The 20,652-nt window shown below is 43.0% G+C and overlaps 2 protein-coding genes across 5 annotated transcripts; one reads left to right on the top strand and one right to left on the bottom strand.

Moving 5' to 3' along the window:
• Positions 1-3,173: 3,173 nt before the first annotated feature.
• Positions 3,174-16,711, top strand: svilc (supervillin c). Its single transcript, XM_088316199.1, has 31 exons — positions 3,174-3,400; positions 4,189-4,335; positions 4,693-4,872; positions 4,948-4,982; positions 5,543-5,604; positions 6,894-7,039; positions 7,196-7,412; positions 7,973-8,379; positions 8,564-8,660; positions 9,003-9,044; positions 9,113-9,175; positions 9,448-9,522; positions 9,597-9,633; positions 9,716-9,796; positions 10,424-10,538; positions 10,728-10,888; positions 10,971-11,069; positions 11,139-11,275; positions 11,555-11,702; positions 12,322-12,467; positions 12,631-12,806; positions 12,897-13,035; positions 13,111-13,500; positions 14,183-14,285; positions 14,368-14,587; positions 14,691-14,824; positions 14,992-15,147; positions 15,335-15,460; positions 15,533-15,645; positions 16,040-16,171; positions 16,436-16,711. The coding sequence occupies exons 1-31, from the start codon at positions 3,174-3,176 to the stop codon at positions 16,472-16,474; spliced, it is 4,350 nt and encodes a 1,449-aa protein (XP_088172325.1). The 3' UTR covers positions 16,475-16,711.
• tmem98 (transmembrane protein 98) lies at positions 16,529-20,442 on the bottom strand. Of its 4 annotated transcripts, none has more exons than XM_088316203.1 (7): positions 20,283-20,442; positions 19,045-19,229; positions 18,834-18,965; positions 18,718-18,751; positions 18,542-18,657; positions 18,127-18,186; positions 16,529-17,880 (listed from the first exon to the last, which is right to left on the bottom strand). In XM_088316203.1, the coding sequence occupies exons 2-7, from the start codon at positions 19,173-19,175 to the stop codon at positions 17,676-17,678; spliced, it is 678 nt and encodes a 225-aa protein (XP_088172329.1). In that variant the 5' UTR covers positions 19,176-19,229; positions 20,283-20,442; the 3' UTR covers positions 16,529-17,675. The 4 variants fall into 4 exon arrangements, with proteins under 4 accessions (XP_088172329.1, XP_088172332.1, XP_088172333.1 ...); XM_088316206.1 differs by having other exon boundaries at positions 19,045-19,195; positions 20,283-20,433; XM_088316207.1 differs by having other exon boundaries at positions 19,045-19,195; positions 20,288-20,427.
• Between the last annotated feature and the right edge of the window lie 210 nt (positions 20,443-20,652).

Here is a 20,652-nt window from a genome sequence, read left to right as displayed (position 1 = left end):
CATTTCCTTATGAGCTCTTTCACACCACCATAGAAATGTTGCTGCTTCCTGCTTTCAACCACAAAAGAATAATAATGATAAAAAGAAAAAAAACAGGCACCTGTAACTTCAACTCATTTAAATTCACTCACCAAGTAAGAGTGATTCAATTAATCAATCAACACACATCAGCTTTCATTACAAAATTATTCTTTTTCAATTTTTATTTATGTATGTTTCAAGTCATACACAAATATACTTGTGCGTTATTTACCTGTCACTTGCCACTGTCTTTAAACACAACACCTTCTGCTCACCCGACCTCCTTAGACTACCTTTATTGTTACTGTTTCGGCATTTACCCTATTTTCCAGACTATAAACTGCAACGTTTTTCCTACATTAAAAGGTGTTAAAAGGCACTGTTTTAACAATCTGTTTATGTACATGCTGTAAACAATTTTTTTTTCAACATAGAAAACTGCGGCTTATAGGTGGTGCGGCTCTTATATCGTTTTTTTTTTTTCGTTTTTTTTTTTCCCAAAAAGAGCTGCTGCGGTTTTTATACAGGCGCTCCTTATAGCTCGGAAATACAGAATTTGTTTCTCGCATATTTCTCTTAAATATGGATACTGACACGCCACGGGGTTGTCCGTCTATTTTTACACTTCATCCATGTGTGCTGCAAATGCCCTGCCCACCTCCGCTAGAGAGTGGCTGACTACTTTTGGAGCAAGCTGTCAACGTCAAGTGCTAGCTAGCCCAAGGGAGGAGCTTGTGCCTGCTCTCGCTGCACGCATGTAAGTATCAGTGTTTGTTCTTTCATTAAAAAGTCTGCAGTAGCAGGGTATCGGATTAAGAATTGGAATCATTCACTGTGACTGTTAAGGACAGTTATTAGGTTACAGTTGATAGCTTGATTGGTGTATGGATCTAGAATTTCCCATTTTACTGGCGTGTGTCAGGTCCATGAAGTGGTGTTGAAGTCACCTGTTTGTAAATAACGTTTTGTGACAAAATCGACTAAAAGATCATCATGGATGGCGTATTCAGTTTTGTTGTAACTCGTTGATGTCACGTCACTTTGCGTTATTAATGCCAGTATGTTGCTATTGATGAGCCTCTTATGAAGGTGATTTGGTCGTGTTGAATAATTTAACTGCTTAATGCAGTCATTTATGTAACATTGCTTCCTAATTGTGTGCATGCTAGAAGCATGGTGTTGATGCTTTATGATCATCTCCATTTTAAGTGTTTTAGGAAATACCCTGAAATGGCGCTGATCATTTGAACGCCGGTTGAACTAAAGTTTAGAGAGTGCTTGTTTGTCGACTGATGGTAAGATTATATTGACTAGGGCCCGCTTTCTGCAAAAGTTAGCTAGAGTGGTGTGGCTCCCGTCACTATGTCAGCCCCCCTGTTATCCCCTCTGCACCTTGATGGCGACCACCTCCCCATTCCACGCTGGTCACATGACCTTTAGGCCAATCTCTCCTATAGTTCCAAGCACCACAACAGAGTGCGTAAGGGCGACCATGGATGCTTGAGGCTCGTCTGTACTACATCCCTGCAAGGAGGTGAGTTCACTCTCATCTCCATGACAACCATTTAATATCCTCCTTTGCTGTCTCTAGCATGGGTCACATTCCTTTCACTCTTGACTTTCACATAGAATGTTTTTTCCATTAGGAATTATTGTTATCCTCTGTATTGACTCTGTAATTTGTGAACTGTGCTGCAAACAGAAGCTTTAGCCAGTCAGGGTGCTAAGTCCGCAGCTCATACCTCTTTTGTTCCATTGTGCTTCCTGCACGGCGGCTAAAATATCAGGAATGCTGACAGCCACAGTTTGGGGAATCACTCACACACTTTCACAAACACACGCGTACACGCACACATGTTGGATCCTTGTTATTTATAATGTAGATTAAAGTCTCAGCCTCTGGTGGTGTTATGACCACGTTGCTGTGATACATGTTGCAAATCAAACACGTTTATTTGCGTGTCAATCACAAAGAAATCTTAATTTATGACAAGGTGCTTTCACACTAACTCCCTTTAATCTGTTTTTAATACTCACAGTCATAGACAGCCCAGAAGTCGGGACTTTCAGAGGGCTGATGTGTGTTTTGACTGGAGGAACTAGTGTCCCAGTTTTTGTCAGTTTGTCCGTCAGTTTTTAGAGGTCCAAGACCCTTTGGTCTGTGGTCTGCAGCGTTGAAAATGCTAACTTAGCTTTTCTTTGCTTCAGTCTCACTTTTCGAAATGGGTTAGAGAGGGTCATACAAGGATCACACAACGAGGGATGCGTAATAAAATCTACTTTGCCACCTAACTCTGGTGATATGTTTGGAGCGGCTTCATGGGTCTGCTGCCATCTCCTGGTGAAATAAAGTATTGCTTTTTTTGCAAATGAGCATTTCCTACTTTGGTCAACAGTGCCGACGGGCCACACATAATTAATTTTTGCCAGAGGCTGCGGGCCGGTGAGAATTTTGAACATGGGCCACAGTTGGCCCCCGGACCAGACTTTGGACACAACTGCCATAAATGCTCATTATATACTCTGTTAATACATTTGGTATGGCCCTCAGAGGAATTTCAGAAAGCTTAAAAAGCAACATCAGATGACTTGATCATGTTTTCCCATCAATAATTTAGGATTATACCCACAGAAACATTTTCCCCCTACCTTACTATAATCACTATTGTTTTTATTGCACCTTTTCCTCAAGGCAAATTTTCCTTGGCCTTCTGATTGGCTGAAATGTTTGTGCTGTTGTTTCGATTTTGGCCTTTTCTTAACCAGAAACAACATAAAACAAACCAGAACAAACCTAGAATAACCCAGTTTTGGTTAAGGTGCCATTCTTGGACGCGGGTCAAGGGAAGGTGATGACGGTGGTGGTGGCGGGCGCTGTTTAGGAGGCACTAGATTAAGTTACTTAAGGCTTGGCGGAAAAGACCTGCGGAGTCATGAGCCCAGAGAAGATAGTTGGGTGTTGCCTTTCAGAGCAATGGTAGATTCTTGCTTGGCACTGCTGAGGCTCATCTTACATGAGAGAGAGAGCGAGAGAGAGCGAGAGAGGAGGGTCTCATGGGATGCAGTCAACTTTCAGCTTTAGTGCTTTTGCAGGCCCCCGAAACCTCTCCATGGATATGTTTTAGAGGTGAAGTGATTCATCCTTCGACGCCATGGAGGACCTGGTCCTGGAGCCCCGGTCGGAGCGCATCGCCCGCTACAAGGCGGAGAGGAGGCGGGAGCTGGCCGAGCGTTTTGGACACATGGAGGACTTTTTAGACCCCCAACAGGCCAGTGGCAGCGGTGAGGTGCGAGACCTCTGTTCCCAAAACGTCAACGGAAAGTTGCACAGTGTTTCCAATGGATCGAACACTTCCGTGGGATCCACCTGCATGACAGGGTGAGTGGTTGAAAAATAATTTGTGTTGTGCGGCGGCTGCTTTGATATTCTTCATCTATGATTTAGTGAACATGCTGAGTCAATGCAGAGTCACAAAAGAGCCAGCTTTACATAAAATTTGGTATTTATCTGTCCATCCATCTATCCACCTATCATTGATCCAAAAATGCATAATACTAGAGCGTAAAGTCAATATTAATAAATTAACAGTTTTTTATAGAACCACATGTATACAGATGAGCGATGTTAAAGTTCAAAACAATGTGAGTCTTCGTTGTAGGTGGAGCTTGTTTGCTAATTTTGATGACTCACCATAATCAGGAAATTTAAATGCCAGCATTTTGAAAATTCAGCCCCCAATAATAGTTTGGCTTAGCAACATGAAATTTATCAGGCATGTCTATCAAGAAGGGATCCACAAAAAAGAAGAGAAGAAGTCGAGTCTAAGAAGACATAGTAGGTCTGTTTTTGGGTTTGTAGCAGCAATCTGGAGATCTGAGATTTTGTCCTATTGGCACCAAATATAAATCACTTTTTTGAGATCGTTGGGTAACCGATGTTCATTGCAAGTTTCAAAACACAAAACTCTTTGTAACTACACTCCAGAAGAAAAGTCTAATGTTAGTTTTATATTTTTTACATTCATTTATTGCTCTGCACATTTGTTCCTTATGAGAACTCAGAGGTGTAAATTAGTGTGACTTACTTATAACAACCGAGTAATAATTTTATTTTATTTTATTTATTTATTTATTTTTTCGCACCTTAACCCCTGCTCCACGCTGCAGGCAGGATTCCCAGGACCCAACCGGAGGGGTGGAGCACCCAGTGCAACAGCAGCAGCAGCAGCAGCAGCTCCGCACTCGGGTGTCTGTGGGCCAGCTGAGGAATGCTCTTCTGCAGCAAGCGGGAAACGTAGCTGACCCGGACAAAGTGTAAGCACCTTGACAGTAGTTTTACTTCATATAACCTTTATGAACAATACGACAATCATGTTCTACTGGCGTCAAAATAATTGACTCACATCTGTGCTATTTCCATTATCACAAACAAATTTATTTGTGAATATAATTTATATTAACAGTCTTGCTTGCATGTGATTCAGACCCTTTCTTTTCCATTTTCTAAGCTATTATGTTGTGGTGCATGCATACCACTCGCCTACCGTGCTGTACACATAAAAAAAAAAAACAAACAAACAAACAAAAAAAACCCTCATCAGCCTGATTCATGTGTTTTAAAATTCTGAGCTGCTACTACTACTGTATGACCTCCATCCGTTTGTGTGTTAGGTGTGCAGAAGACGGGCCCCAAGCTGCGTCCCCTCTGAACCGGACGGCAAAGCCGGCGTCAGATGGGGCCCGCCGCCGCACACGACGTTACTTTCCCGGCGGGCCAGGCGGTTCACGTAAAAACAGCGAGCGCTTTAGGACTCAGCCTGTCACGGCCAATGAGATGGAAGAGAGTGGCGGGTAGCTGCAGCACAGTGAATGACCGTGAAGTTATTCACACGGCATCATTTAGCCTGACATTGTGCTCTCTTTTAGGTTGGTGGAAGCTGAGGAAGAGGAGACGCGTGAAGGTAAACAGACAATGGAATAATACATTTATATAAATATATATGTTTGAATTAACCAGTTTTCGAACTGAAAAGTTAAGGTAATGAACAATGAAATAATCCAAAGGGCTTCATGTATATTCAAATTAATTACCCATGTGTTTGAACTAAATGTAAAAAGTATATGTAAAATCGTTTATTTTATTTTTTTTTACAATGAATCAATGAGCCAACTATTTAGTGAGATGAACATTTTTTTTTAACATTTTCTTTAACAAAATTTATGAAAAAAAAATATTACAGTACTCTCTGTAAGAAAAATGCTGGGTGACTAGAATAAAGAACTGATGTGCCCTATGTGAGCCAAACTTTGCTTTAGCTGCTCACTGAGCTGAAGTCCCACATGTTTGCGTGACGACACAAGTTTGACTCTCGAGCTGTATTTTTCCAGAAGACATTTTGCCAGATTTCTTGCTAAATGAAAAGGACAGCTCTTTACCGTGATATTTTGTCATATGAATACTGAATAACAATAAGTAATTGGATATAACTGAGCCTTAACCTTTGTTCTCCTTGTCCTCCAGCTGACGTGAAAACAGACGAAAGAGCCCAGATGAGCGTAGCGGCTAAAATGTCATTATTTAAAGTAAGTCACTTTTGTCTCTGAAAGCGGACACTTGCTATCTGACATTTCTATTCATAAACTTCCCACTGCTCATTCATGTGCTGTCACAGCCTTATTAATAGAGGACGCTTCCGTGGCGTTTCATTCTAAATCCTCAATGAACTCAGCTCACCAGAACAGCCGCCGTCTAATAATCCCACCATTCTTTTCTTTTTAGTCATTCTAGACATTTCTAAGGTTCCTTCAAAGACAAACTCGTCATTGAAATGACCAAATTTGAATGAAGTCTATCAGATGGGCGACATTAAATTGTGACAAATTTGAGTTATCGATTCGTCATTACATGTGGGAAGAGTATAGCAGCGCTGTTTCATGATTTGCCACAATAAACAAAATTAGTAATAACTCATCTTATGGTTTAAAATAAATCCTACTCCAAAGCCAGTTGAATCTTGACAAAAATAATTTTGACAGGTATGCCTGTCATAAGTAGACATACTAAAAAGACAATTCAAAAGCCATGTAAAAAAAGACAGGAAAGTGAGCTATTTTTGATTGATTAGACATTTTAGGATAATTTGGGTGAAAATACGAGTCTGGCAGCAGCCATAGAGTTTTTTTTAATTTTTTTTTATTTTGTATTATTTTTGCCCCCAAAGCCAATTTAATTTAGCTGCATAGAACTTTCTGGACCTGGATTTGTCACCTCTGGAACTATTGTCGCCATGTCTATCATGAGTAGAACCACAAAAACAAGTCTCACAAAGCCAGGCATGTAAATTGGATCACTCATATCTCAAGCAGATGCAACAACCCGGCGTGGCGTTTGCAAATGTTATGTTGCGATGCTTGGCGGCATTGAAATCTGCTGACAGTTGTCACGCCAGCTGCCCATCTCAACGTCCAGACATGCACTTATGACGCTGCAGACGGCGATGGTGTTGAAGGATGTGAAGTCGGCCAACAGGTGTTGTCCTCAATTCCACCGTTTGGTCCGATGCGTAAGCGCCGTTCGGCACCTCGTTTCGCGCTTAGCTGTAGCCACCAAGGTGAGAATGCACCACACGTTGCGTTGCCATTGACGACCACGACGGCCAGGTTATTATTAGTGGAGGCAGACCGGGGGAGTAACCCAACACGGGGCAACTCGTGTTACTATTTCGTGATGCTCGTCCTCTCACTGCCAGCTGCTTCCCGTCCACCCCTCCACTTCCTTACAAATAGGACAACCATTTTTGTGATCGCCTTTTTGACATTTCAGGGCCTGCAGATAATCAGATTAATCACATGGTCGATATGTTTCGGCGCAGGAGCTGGAGAAATCGGCCTCCCCTGAGGCGTCGGCGTTCCTCAAGCCTCGCTCTGGAAGCGTCTGCCACGAGCGCAGGCAGCGGCGGAGCAACGATCATCGTTTCCTCACGCAGCCAATCACCTGTGAGGAGATGGTGGCTGTCAGGTGCCTTTCTTGATTGCTTTCCCTTGTACGATTCAAAATGTATTTCTTGAAAAAATAGACCACAGGACACATTTTGGGTAAGAATGCAAACTATGATTCATGTTACAGTTATATTTTAAGACATTGTTCTTAAAGACTTGTCTTGTATTCTTGCAGATCATCACCGCCCGCTTCGGGGGAGGTGCACCTTCCACAGGGGGAGCCTGCGGAAGCCGACGACGAGGGCTGCAAGCTTAGCGTGAGCGAGAAGCTTGCTCTTTTTAACAAACTCTCCTTGCCTGAGGGGCCAAGCGCCGACGGAGCACCGGAGAGGCGGCGGCAGAAAGGCGCCCGATACCGCACGCAGCCCATCACGGTGGAGGAAGTCAATCTGGTATGTGGATCTAATGCGTGCGAATAATATGGTGGTGCCTTCACCTTATTGTAGACAGTCACCACTTGTTTGCAGAAGTGAGTAATATTATATTACAATCATATTACAATTTTGAAGACACTCAGTACACAGTCAAGCTCAAACAGAATGTCCCACAAGATTGTGTGAAGACGAGCTGCGACTAATGTCGGACGTCCCCAAATTTAATTTATAAATTTTTTATTTTATTTCAAATTAAAAAAAAAAAAAAAAAAACATTCTTCGTCCTTGTCACTGTTATCGTATCGCCAAAACTGTGTTCATTTTTATGTTAAGTGGGGTAGTCTACTGAATGTAACTATTTAAGTACTGTATAATCAAACTTAGAATACTTTTAAAATCAATTGATCAGTAGTTAATAAGTTGCTTTTAAAATGAAGTAATCAGTGAATTGGCTGACTTACTTTTTTCAGTGTAGTCGGGGAAGAACTGGCATTAAGTTAAGGCCCCACTGTATAACATGTTGCTTTAAATGATAACAATAATCTTTGTGTTTTGTTTTTTTGTGTGTGTGTGTTCAGCTGGAGAAAGGCCCCGTGCAGCTCCCCGCCTTGTCTCTGTCCTCTCACCTATGCGACAGACAGCAAACCTCATCCATCAATCTTAAGCCCAGCGAGCTGCGCCTCTCCCGTTCCAAACCTGACATTAGCCCCTCGCAGGCCGATCAGGCCATGCAACGTTGCGATTCAGAACCCGGGATCAGAGGCATCCTGAAGAGGAGCCGCTCAGAGCGCGGTGGGATTTCCCAGGCGGAGCGCAACGGTGCCATTTCACATGAAGACAATGCGACGGTGCGGTCGGGGAGGCGGGAGGCGGCGACGGTGGATGGCGGCTCACGAGCGGCCGCACCGTGGAGGCAGAGGGCGCGGGGCAGGCGGGAGACCATCGCATGCACGCCCATGCTTCCACTGTCGAAACACGCAGGCAGGTGAGGATCTCGAGAAATTTGAATTTATTAGAAAAGTTAATTTCATTGAGTAATTCAAAAGTGAATTATATGCAGCGTGTTCATAACATCTCTTTACATTTCAACAAATTTGTGACTTATATATTTAGAAAGTATACTATTGTGTCATATGTTGTACTGTATTTTGTGTGTTCTGTTCTAAAAGGCATCATAATGAAGCCGCGGATACAGAATCCCTTCATGTCGCTCCTGTGAACGGCGACACTCAAGCACACCACATGATCAATGGTAGCACTCGTGAGGTAAGACGCATGCATGTGTGCCATTTCACTGAATCCAAGAAGAAGCACAGTGCAAAAACAATTTGGCGACAGATTAATGCCATTTCCATTCATTTCACGGGGGAAAGATGATTTCAGATGTGTTTTGAGTTACGAGCACGGCAATGTAAGAAATTAAACTTGGAAATCAAGGCTACACCGAAGTGTTGTTGCACTGCGTCGGCTCAAGCACAAAAACAGCGACTAAATTAGTTTTTCAGGAAATAATCAGCGAATCAGCTAATTTGAATGCTATTTTTTCTCGTGCATCGCTCTTGCCAAATTGAATTTGACTGTGTGTACATTTTTTTTGTTTGGTTTTAGGGAAAAAGTTCTCATGCAGAAGGAGTGAAGCCTCAGTGTTGGGTGAGTGTAAATGAAGAAATGGAGACGTAGACATTTTAACTTCATCTCGTGCCTTTTTCCACTCACAGGAGCCTGTCTACGCCTCTGTCTATTCCAGCACTACACCTCAATATGTGATGTGCTTCAACCAGGTAATGTGAGCTGGCACTAAATTGGGCTAGTGCAAAAACATTTGTGCCTGTTTAATGTGCCTTATATCTGTCTGGTGTATTTGATAAGCACATTAGCATACACATTTTGGTCAATCAAATTCATTATTTCATAATATATTTAAAAATGTATGTCAAAATCACTCTCACTCACTCACTTTTACTTACACATTTAAAAGTGATTTTTTTTTTTAACCGCATCTAAAAATGAGGCTCAAAAGTTTGGTCTAAAATCGTCCTTATTTCAATTCCAGACCAATCAGTCCTTCGAGGCACAAGAGGTTGAGTCTCCCACGAAGAACCAGAGTCCCCAACAGTGGACACGGATGGTAAAACTCTGAAATTTTGTTTTAGATGGTCGGGCTTGTTCCCATCCGAACAAATATTGATTTAATCTCTGCAGGTTGAGGAAGATAAACAACAGGCAGAAGAAACGACAAGTGAGTTAGCATTCAAACTTTCCATGAATCAAATTTTCTTTATCGGATTTGATGAGCTTTTTTTTTTTATTCTCTGGTATAGGAGTTGAATGTCCACAATTAGAAAGCAGTAACACCTGTCATAACAATCAATCTGCTGAACCGCCGACATGCTCATTTGGAGGTGAGAGCACATGACCACAAGAAATTTCTAGATTCTCTTCATCGTTATTATTTATGGGCCATATTATTTGCGATTTTGTGGATTTTTTTCCCCATAACCAAATTTGCAACAAATTTAACAGGCATGTTCATCCATAATGTTCCGTTGTGAGAAGTGTCTGATCTTCAAAAAAAATTCAGCCCCTGATGTCAGTGTTACTAAGCAACATGGAATTTAGCATCCATGTCTATCATCAGTAGAACCACAAAAAAGTCACAAGATGACACGCCAGAAAATGTCATTTTGCTTTGAATTTCATGCTCATTTTGGATAGTTTCAGGAGTATTTTTAAGAAAAGCATTTTTTTTTTTTTTAAGAGAGATTTTGTCCAATGGCTGGAAAAATGTAACCGCATAGACAAGGTTGGGAGAAGATGCTAAATTGTAACAATTTTGGTTTGGGTGTAATATGGCGGTGAAGTTTGATGATATAGCCTGACGATTCTGTCAAAGGATGACCAGTCACGATGACCAAAATGAGCGGAAAGCGTCTGTTTCAAAGCAAAATGTGCAACTGTTGCCTGGCCCTAACTATGTATATGTGTGGCTTTAGTGTGTGCACGGTAAACATTCACCGTTTTGTCCTCAGCGCTTAAACAGGACGACGTGACACCTGCAAATGGTTTGTACACCGGCCCACCCTGTGCAGCCACCTCCGAAACGGGACAGGACTTGGACCTTTTCTGCCAGACCAACACACCCATGTGAGCAAGTCAAATACACTGTACAGCAAACATGCGTTTGAGCGTCGGCATTTTAGAAAAATCACAGAAATACGGGACTAGTCGGGAATAGTTAGATTTTTCAGCCAGTAGTCAATAAAATGTGTGATTAACCACATGGTTTGATTTCCTCTGTTGGAGCTCATTGTCTGCTCTCTTACGTGTTGGCAGGCTGACGTCATCGGTGGCAGAGCACCGGCGTTCCGTGCGTCCGTCCCGGCGTACCCAAGTATCCCGAAACCCGCTCCGGGCCCTGGCGGCTCGCGAGGACGTCAGGCAGGACTTCATGGGTCTCAGCACTGCTGTGGAGGAGAGGATCCAGACTGAGAAGAGTGGGTGTTTTCTAGATTCTCTTTTACTTCAATTTCCGTCATCTTAAGTGTATATCACCTTAAATTTGTGTCCACCCCGTAGATTCCAAGAACTCCTCCAAGGCCAATTCTGTTAGCTCCTCCCCAGATCCTCGTGAGTGTCATCCGCCCTTCACCAGCCCTATGCTGCTTTTCATCAAAGGTCAGTACACGTCCTCTTGGTCCACATCTGTTTAGCGTACTTTGAACTGATGGCCGTCTGTGCCGACAGGAAGGCAGCACGTCCAGGTCCGCCTGGCCCGGCCCTCGGCCAGCTCCTTGAACAGCGGAGACTGCTACCTGCTGGTCACCGCAGAGGACTGCTTCTTGTGGAGCGGACAGTTGGCCAACGACAAAGAGAAAGCCAAAGTACAGTGCAGCTTCTATTAAACACGCCAAAGCCTTATCTAATGTAATAGAAGAGTAGTGCTTCGGCACCATCTTGTGGAATATACAATACAGGCAATAAAAAAAAACTATGTAGCGGGGTCGGTTAGCGGGGGATTACTGTACCCACCACACAACCATGACAATTACACAAACATTTCCAACTCTGGGATAACGGGTGTTCAAAACATTCAGCGAGAGATTGTACGATACCAATTCAAATACCAATCCATTCATGAATATTTGATCTTAATATTTCAGGCCTCAGAGTTGGCATCTTTCATTCAAAGCCGCAAAGACCTGGGCTGTAACGCCACCAGTGTTGTCCACCTGCAAGAGGGGCTGAACTGTGACAGCAGCCTGGCTGTAAACTTCTGGAACATTCTGGGAGGAAGGACACCATACAGAGGTTTGTTAGTTAGTTAGTTAGATGGTTGACTGTGAAAATTTGATGCAGATCCAGATAAGTTCCATATTTAGGAATTTCTTTTTTTTGTAATTGAAATCGCAATAATTACTAAGTTGTTCGCTTGTTATTTGGTTATCTATTTGTTGACTTTAGTTTACTGGTTGATTTGGTCAGTTAGTTAATTTATATACATAGTTGCTGGTTGACTAGGTCAGGGATTAGCAACTGGCGGGCCACATGTCGCACTCGCTCTCACTCGGAGTTGCCCTCCTTTCATTTTTGATAAAAGCTAAATTAAAAAATGTTAACTGTTGCTGAGCCGTTGAAAGATGTAATACCAATGTCAACCACAGGATGGCAGGCATCGCTCACCAGCGCCATCAATACAGAGGCTGTATTTGTGTAGAAGAGCCTCATGGCCTTTGCAACACTGATCTCAAAAGTACAAAAACAACAGATTTTTTTTTATATATACGCTTTCTACAAAGTGTACTCTGCACATTTTTTTCATCATTTAAGTCACTGTAAGATGAATAGTGCAGTCCATGTAACATCTGACATCATCCTCAGTGAAGCAGAAAGTGGCCTGACTGTTGCATGTGCCACTGCCTCCAAATAGGAGCTGGTGCAGCAGAGGAGGATGAGCTCTATGAGCGTGGCGTAGTGGAAACCAACTGTATTTATAAGATGCTGGACAACAGATTGGTGCCCCATGAGCAAGCCTGGGCCTCCATGCCGAGCATCTCTTTGCTGGACTCCAATGAGGTCAGATTAGTCCTGATTGTGTGTCAAAGAACATTTGCATAATATTAAATTGCAATTGGCCCGAATCCTCACATCTTCAAACCACCCATGCATATTTATTTGCTTGTACAGCTAAGTACTTTATTAGATATTAGCTGTGAAATGTGTGGGAATGTGCGTCCAGGCACTGGTGTTTGACTTTGGCGGCGAGGTCTACCTATGGCTGGGGAAGGACGTGCCCGCCGACCGTCAGAAGGTGGTGCTCCAGCTGAGTCGGCAGGTGTGGCACGGGGCCTACGACTACAGAAACTGCCGGGTCAACCCGATGGATCCCACGCAAAACGCCTCCGATACGCAGCTGTAAGACGAACATGCCACCTGCTGTTGGACGCAATTACACAAGCACTTACGTGCTTACGTGTAACGAGGTGATTTGGTTTATTTTTCCAGGAGGGGTGAGGGACGTCCCAACTGGGCTCTCTTTGGTGTTGTCTTGGAAAACAGTGAGACTGCTCTGTTCAAAGATAAATTTTTAGACTGGACAGGAAGAGGAGGAGACAAGGAGGAAGTGGCAATAAATATGGTACAGGTTGGTTGTATAGGAAATTTCTAAATACAATAACTAATAATATTAACTTTTGTCTCTTGTTGTTTTCCACCACAGTTCCACTCAGTGACTCCTCCTTATGACGTCTTGAAGCCCTGCGACGCCAAGACACTTGTGTCGGGCGAGGCGACAGCAGCCGGAGCATCCTGTAATACGCTGGCAGACGTGGACATACAGAGAGGCGTCGACTTGGGAACACCAGGACTGAGGACAGTGGAAGTGGACACGTGGCACGTCCACGAGTTTGACGACTGCGAGGTTCCTCTTAAGAGTCCGGGACAACTTCACGAAGCAGACTCGTACGTGGTCCGCTGGACGTACAAGACCGGGGACCATGGCGAAGACAGAATAGCTTTTTTCCTGTGGCGAGGACGTCACTCCAATGCGAGTGGACGGGATACTGCTGCTTTTCTCTCCATAGGGATCAACAACAATCAAGAATCACAGGTAACACAACATACTAGTGTTTGTTTGTATTGATCATCATTTGTTTTGGCTTCGTGTCAACAACTAAGCTGGGTCAAAAATTAATTTAATTCGAATCGACTTTGCGGTCAAGTCAAATGCAATTTCCAAATCACAAAGGCTGCAATTAAAAAAAACAAACAAGCAAACAAACTCTGTTTAATTTCAGGTGGGGCTTTATTTATTTATTTGTTTATATAGTGTCTAGATAAGGCCAATGCCTCCACGTCTCTTCTATAACGCACTGACTTAATTTTACGCGACACTTTTCTGGTAGATTTTTGTGAAGTTTTTGTAGCGAATGCTTAAAGGACTTCAAGCTTTTAGTAAGTTAACTTCAATTGCAGCAGATCTTTCATATTAATTCATGGTTAATATGGCTTTATTTCAGTGTAAATCTAATCCATAGAAAAAAATATATATTATAGATTTTTTTATTGCTTGTTTATTTAAAAAAATACACGCGATGAGAACCTTCAAAATAACATTAAATCACAATCATAATATTGGGGGGGGGGATCACATTATTTTTCAAAATCATTCAGCCCTACTCGTATGTCATGGGACCAATATACTAGCAGGAGTCGTTACTGTTTTGTGTAGGCTCTTTTTTCTCTGTCGCCTCTTAAACTACATTTGAAATGCTTGTTTTGTTTTGCTGAAGGTTGTAGTTCATGAAGGAAAGGAGCCTCCATGTTTCCTCCAACTCTTCAAGGGAAGTCTGGTCATTCATAAAGGCCACAGAGAGGCTTCCTTTTCTCATGCAGGTGCTGTAAATTGAATAGATATATACTAGTATCTTATTTATTCTGAAATAATTGATTGCATTTAATTGTTTTTGTTTTATAGCAGAGAAAGCGAGCATGTGGCGCCTGTTTGCCGTCCGAGGGGAGCTCCCCGACGAGGCCTCACTGCTGGAGGTGGAATGCTGCTGTGCGTCTATGCGCTCCAGAGGCTCGCTGGTTCTGATCAACGGCCAGCAGGCGACGCTGTACATTTGGACCGGCTGTAAAGCTCTGACTTGCTGCAGAGAGGTCGCCAAGAGGGTCTCGGAGCACCTCACTCAAGGGTGTTTTACATTTTCTCTCTCTCTCGCGAGTGTCAGGTGGACTTGTCTAAGGTTGTCAGGCCTTGGCAGAGGTTTGATGAGTGGTCGTGTGCTTGGTCATCAGGTGTCCGGCAGAATTGGGTCTGAGTAAAAGCAATCCAGTAAAGATCCAGGCAGTAGAAGAAGGTTCAGAGCCTGCTGACTTCTGGGCAGCTCTGGGACGCATGGACAGGAAGGCCTATGACTGCATGCTACAAGGTACGGCATCACTGCATATATTTTGCCATCATTAATAAAGTCACAATATTACATCAAGTTATTTACACCACTTTATTATTTCGTCAGTGAGTCACTCTACCTCATTATTGCCTTAGCATATTTTTGGTGTAATGTTTCATAAAGCCCAACCACTCGCTGTCCACTAGATCCAGGGAAATATAACTTCACGCCGCGCCTCTTCCACATGAGCGCCTCCTCCGACAGCTTCCATGCCGAGGAGCTGCACAGTCCGTCACGCCTGCCGGGCCTCGTGGCAGCCATGCCTTTCGTCCAGGAGAACCTGTATGCTGTGCCACCGCCTGGTGAGAACCCAATGTGCATTTTGACACCACACAGGTGTACCCACATACCAATATTTAACATCTTAACGATGAGAGACCACACACTGTAAAAAAAAAAAAAACATCCGACAATTGTGCCTTTGCTGACTCTGACTTTAATCCACTTTATTACGTCTATCCTGCCTGCCTCCAAATCTCCCTTCCTTAGCCCTGTTCCTGCTTGACAACCGCTTTGAAGTGTACCTGTGGCAGCGCAGCACGGCGGAGTATCAAGCGGACCGCTGGCATGCTGAGAGGAAGTGCGCCATGGAGACAACGCTGCAATACTGCAAAGGTAAACTGCAACACCACATAAAGAAAGTGATTGAGAGGGAGCTAAATGTGGTTCTCTTTCTCTGTGTCACAGAAGTCAACCCAAGGCGCCCGCCAAATGCCTACCTCATCTTGGAGGGCTCTGAGCCTTTGACCTTCACTAACGTGTTCCCTCGCTGGGAGAGGAAACAGGCAGCCCTCGCACAGGTCTGCCCTACCGCCATCATGGCGCCATTATCATGTAACACACGGACCAAATGTGTGTGCTGAGATGGAGTCAAATGTTCGTTCACCTTCATGGTGCCACGTGACTTATTGATTGATCTTAAGTCTTCCTCTTGATGCGCAATTGCCAGCCTGATTTAGCCAATTAATAGCTGCTCTGATGTTAGGATTTTTATACTATGGAAAATATATATTTACATTTAGGCCATCTATTTTGTTGTTATTTTCAAATAAGCCTCCAAATGTATTTACAAAGTGTTTTTTTTTTCATACATTTGAGGAGTGAAACAAAATATCTAAAAAGTTTATTTGATGCTCACTATATTGCGGGTTTTCACATATGGCTAACATGAGCATATCGCTCGAATGACCGCAGAGCAAGCTGACCTCGGTGCAGGACGCCCTGGCCCAGCTCACCAAGACAAGATCCATTTCAAAACAAACCACCTTACCTGACAGAGTGGACACAGAAGGCCCGGAAGGCCACCTGTTGGACCACGACTTTCAGGTAAACCTCACATGGACCTTTTCATCCAGGACTATTAAGTTATAGTATTCGCATCTTTCACGCAGTGATCACGCAACGTAATCGCGTTCACACATCGTGGGGATGGACGACTGCCACCGGCCGTGATGAAAAGGGATAGTGAATAATGCAAATAACGTTGGATTGCGCACCACCCACAAAAAAAACCAGTCAATTGCAAATAGGCAAGATGTACTTTTTTTCATTTAAACTGTATAAAACTATCATCTCTTTGATGCCTTTCAGGCTACTTTGGAGGTGAACCGAGAGGACTCGAACTGCTAACAAGCTGACTTGAAGCGAAATTAAAGGACTTTGCCAAATGGACAGATGACATGGTAAAAGAAAAGTGGGGCTCAACTTTATTTATGTACTTTTTCAACAAGACACTGTACAACAACCATCTGTACAAATCACAGGTAGAATATATGAGAGAGGGGAAAAAAATATACACGTGACAAACTACTGTATGTGGTGCTGGAGTGCTTAGAAAAGATAATCTAATAAACAATAGAAATGACATTAATGACATTTTGTTATACTTCATCCTTGATTGTCATAAACGACCAATGCAGAGTTGCTTTTAGCGGGCAGCCATTTTGGGGCCTGGAAAAAGCGACAAGCTGTCACCACGGAGACCAATGAGTAAATTAGTATGGAGCAGGTTAAGACCCAATTTAGTTCCTCCCCTTCTTTTAGTTCCTCCCCGATATAGAAAATGGGTGGCTGAGGCACAAATATTTGTGCCAATTAAATTCTGCAGAGCAACAGGTGTGGTTACTAGGAAAAACAGATTTAGTAACTATAAGATTTCATTTTGGACAGTGAGATTCACTTTGGGGCTGTTCTAAATATTCCATCGCACCATATGCTTGGGCAACCCAACAAAACTATGAGTATGCATGCCTACAAGAAACAGAATGTGTCCCAATAGTTTTGTCCATATCCTTATTACGTTTTTTTTTTTTAAATGTCACTTAGATGCTCACAAAATGTCGGCTGTTCCGCTTAGTTGTGGCCATTTCACTGGTAGCATATTTTTCTCAGCGTGGATTATCTGACTAGTAATCCTCTGTGTGAAAGTGTGGATTTTAGACCACTGCGAGAAAATCTTGACTTCATTTATTGAGAACGTAATGGAAACATTCAATACTCAGCGAGTTTTGCTTTGATTCCTCAATGTTGGAGCCTCTGTCTCGTGCTAAACAGTGTTGAGGTCTAGATGGCCGAGAACTGGCGCTGTCTGTCAAACATCAAAGAACACCTGGACTTTGGTCACACTTAAACGGGTTTCAAAGTAGTGTTTTGAACCAGGTTCAGGGTTTCAAATTAGTGGTTCAAGACAGGGTTAGGATTTCATACCCAAAGAATTTGAATTGTGAGTCAAAGTAGCATTTCAAGAAAGGATTGGAATTTGAATCAAGGTTTAAGGTTTGAAGCCTGATGTGCTGGTGCTGCATTCAAAGTTCCAAAGTCCTGGCATGGTCTAGATGGCGTGCTCCCTCTGGCCTTCTGCCCCGTTGAGAATGCTGCGCTCTGGCTCGGAGGCCAGGGCCGCCTCCCTCAGCACCACCATGTGGTCTTCGGCTGCGTGCAGCGATTGGTCGATCCAGTCCAGGCTGCCCGCCATGTGGCAGGCGTTGCGGGTGACCAGGACCAGGTGGCTGACCGACAGGAGAAGAGCAGTTGCCCTGCGGTGGTGGGATCAACACAGTGTGTTGAACATACAGTATTGTTACAAACATAAGATGTCGGACATGTTTTTTTTTCGTTCTTCTGGAACAGATAGGCTAGTAGTCAGTTAGCATTGACTGATAGCCAAATTGTTCTGTTTCCTGCTCTGTGATTATCATCACACTCTTCTTTGCTGTCACTGTTACACTACTGTGGTTGTGTGACAATACCAAGAAAAAAAGCAACAGCAGTTATTTTATCACCTGGCATCCAGCAGGATTGGGTCCAACGGCGGGTACATGGATCGTACCACGTCATCCACTCTGTTAAGAATAACCCCCAAAAAGTGTGTTAGCTTGTTAGCAATGTGGTGAAAAGGTAAATCATCTCAACTCAACTTTACGTGCAGATCAACTTAAAAATAACCACAGCTGGATACAAAGATGTACAAGAGGGATAAAGACAAAAAACAAAGTAAAATAAATAAAAACAAAGTTAAAACTAACATAAAATCAAAAAAACTGTAAAATGCCGAGTCAAAAACCAAAGAATAACTGGAGTTAAGTGCTCCCTCTTGAGCTCCAGTTAGGAGGCGAACAGCAGCATTTTGGATCAACTGGAGACACCTGAGGGAGGACTGGTAAAGTGTATTACAGTAAACCATCTGAAATCCATCACCTGGGACTGATGCGCTTTGCCACAGTGATGATGTCGCCTAGGCTGGCCGGCGCTTTGACTTTGGCTCCTGAACCCATCGTTAGGGCAACCAGTTTCTCCGTCAACGTGTGACATATCTACCAAGAAAAACAGCGTCAGTGTCCATCAGTGAGAACAGAAAGTTGTCTTTCCGTTACCTTCAGAATAGCAATGCAGTGAGAGACCAATCCGCTGTAAAAAAAAAAAAAAAGACTTCATTAGACCAGTACAAGGTGTACACTGCCTTGGTTAGACGCTGATGCTAAAAACATACGAGGCATCCTCGATCCAGTCCTCGTTCTCTAGGATGGCCTCAATGTGCGGGTTGGTGATGACCACGTCGTCCAGCTCCAGCTCGGACAGCTCACTCTGCGTCTCCATGGCACCAATGAGGTCCACCGTGGGCCTGATGGAGAAGGAAGTGCAAGTCAGTCATGTGTTTGACGGCTGGCTGACCATGCCGAATGATTGGTCCAGATGCCCACTTGGAATCAAAGTGGTGGAGCAGATGGTGTGGGTGGCAGTAGCGGTGACGGCAAACGACCACCAGGGCAGCCAAGGATGCCAGGAAGATGGTGGCCAGCACCCCGATGGCCACGATCACCACCGTCTCCATGGTGACGACCGGGGCGGCGACTGGTCAGAGATGAGATTAAGGACTGTAGTTCATCTGTGGAAGTTGCATCAGGTTAAAAAAAATATGAATCGTTTCTTCTGATATTGCTGGTCGCTTTTGAAAAAAAAAAAAAAAAGCAACAAAGTGAATTTGGAGGTTTTTGTTTGTAATTACATGACTAATTGGTGAAAATGTGCAAAAACTGAGAACTATGCAGTACTCAGTTGTTGACAAGTAGTGTCAAATTGTGTTTCCCCAGTTCAGTTCTCCACATTTTTTTGGGGCGTGGCCAGAATGTCACAGTAAGTTCCATTTCCTGTTCTACACTTATCATCAAAATGTCCTTCTTTGGTTTTCCTCAATGTGGCAAAAAAAAATCACTCCTATTCTACGGTTACCATCACTATTGTAGTGGCAACAGACACCGAAAGCAACATTCCATGTCTTGCTCTATGGTTTTATCATCACTCATCCTCATTCTCACTGTAAACAACATTCTGTTCAAAATTATATCTTATTTGATTTAAACACTACATCGAATTTTCTTCCTTTTTACCATATTTATTCTAGACCCCCCCCCTGGCGCCACTCTGCTGAGGAATGCTGTAATTCTTTAATCTGATTATTTTTGGGTTAAGTGGCCTGTGTCATACAAAGCTGTTCTCTGAACAAAACTAAACATATTATTCTCTTGGTAAAAGGAACACGATGTTTAAAAATGAAAAAAACTCACAAATTCATCACTCAAAGTACTTCAGACCAATTTTTCACACAGTAAGGATGGAGCCTGGATTCCATCCTAGAACCTCAGAACTGTGAGGCAGACAGTGTGTTAATATTTTTTTATTATTATTTATTAATATCATATAAAAATAATTTACCATTGAAATTCGAGTATAAAATGTGAATGATTTAAAAAAACAAAACATTTTCTGCTTCGGAGCCTATTTTTCCCTTTTAAACGCATTCCTCCGATTGGCTGTGAGCATTTAAAAAACAATGGAACAGACAAAGACAATCAATAAACACTGCTAACAAAACTATTCAAAATATAAACACATGAACTTGTTTTCCGCGCAAAAGTACCAGAAAATAAACATGACTTACCTTACCATTCCACCACCCAAAATTAAAGCAAACTATAAATTCCACCTCCTTGTTCAGCCACAGGACGAAGGCGGAGACGTCGCCGACATCTCCAGACTACGAGGAGAAATGAACGCGCCTCAGGAGGGTCGGCCAATGAAAACTTTAGGCACGCGCGCGCCCGCTCAAAGTCACCTTTTTTTGTGGGTTCGTGTGCAGACTAACCGTTAGATGGCGCACGGAAACCACTTTAAACAACAACAACAACAACAGTCGCGTAACCAAACTTTTTGTAAGTACGTGTACTTTATAGTTTGAATTTATACACATTCAACATTCAAATTAATTATTCGTGGTATTACATTTCAGGGATTTAGCCATTTTGTGTCGA

Source organism: Idiotropiscis lumnitzeri, chromosome 15 (assembly GCF_059441095.1).
Source record: "Idiotropiscis lumnitzeri isolate Australia: NSW breed Sydney's pygmy pipehorse chromosome 15, RoL_Ilum_1.0, whole genome shotgun sequence".
In the NCBI taxonomy this organism is placed as follows: Eukaryota; Metazoa; Chordata; class Actinopteri; order Syngnathiformes; family Syngnathidae; genus Idiotropiscis; species Idiotropiscis lumnitzeri.
The sequence above is the reverse complement of the archived record's forward strand: the minus strand, read 5'-3'. Positions and strand labels throughout refer to the sequence as shown.

Coding starts and splice junctions, on each gene's coding strand:
- svilc (XM_088316199.1), top strand. CDS start 3,174: ATGGAGGACCTGGTCCTGGAGCCCCGGTCGGAGCGCATCGCCCGCTAC. Junction 7,413..7,972: donor CGGTGGAGGAAGTCAATCTG/GTATGTGGATCT, acceptor GTGTGTGTTCAG/CTGGAGAAAGGCCCCGTGCA. Junction 12,468..12,630: donor CTTTGCTGGACTCCAATGAG/GTCAGATTAGTC, acceptor ATGTGCGTCCAG/GCACTGGTGTTTGACTTTGG.
- tmem98 (XM_088316203.1), bottom strand. CDS start 19,175: ATGGAGACGGTGGTGATCGTGGCCATCGGGGTGCTGGCCACCATCTTC. Junction 18,752..18,833: donor GACTGGATCGAGGATGCCTC/GTATGTTTTTAG, acceptor TTTTTTTTACAG/CGGATTGGTCTCTCACTGCA. Junction 17,881..18,126: donor CCAATCCTGCTGGATGCCAG/GTGATAAAATAA, acceptor CCACCACCGCAG/GGCAACTGCTCTTCTCCTGT.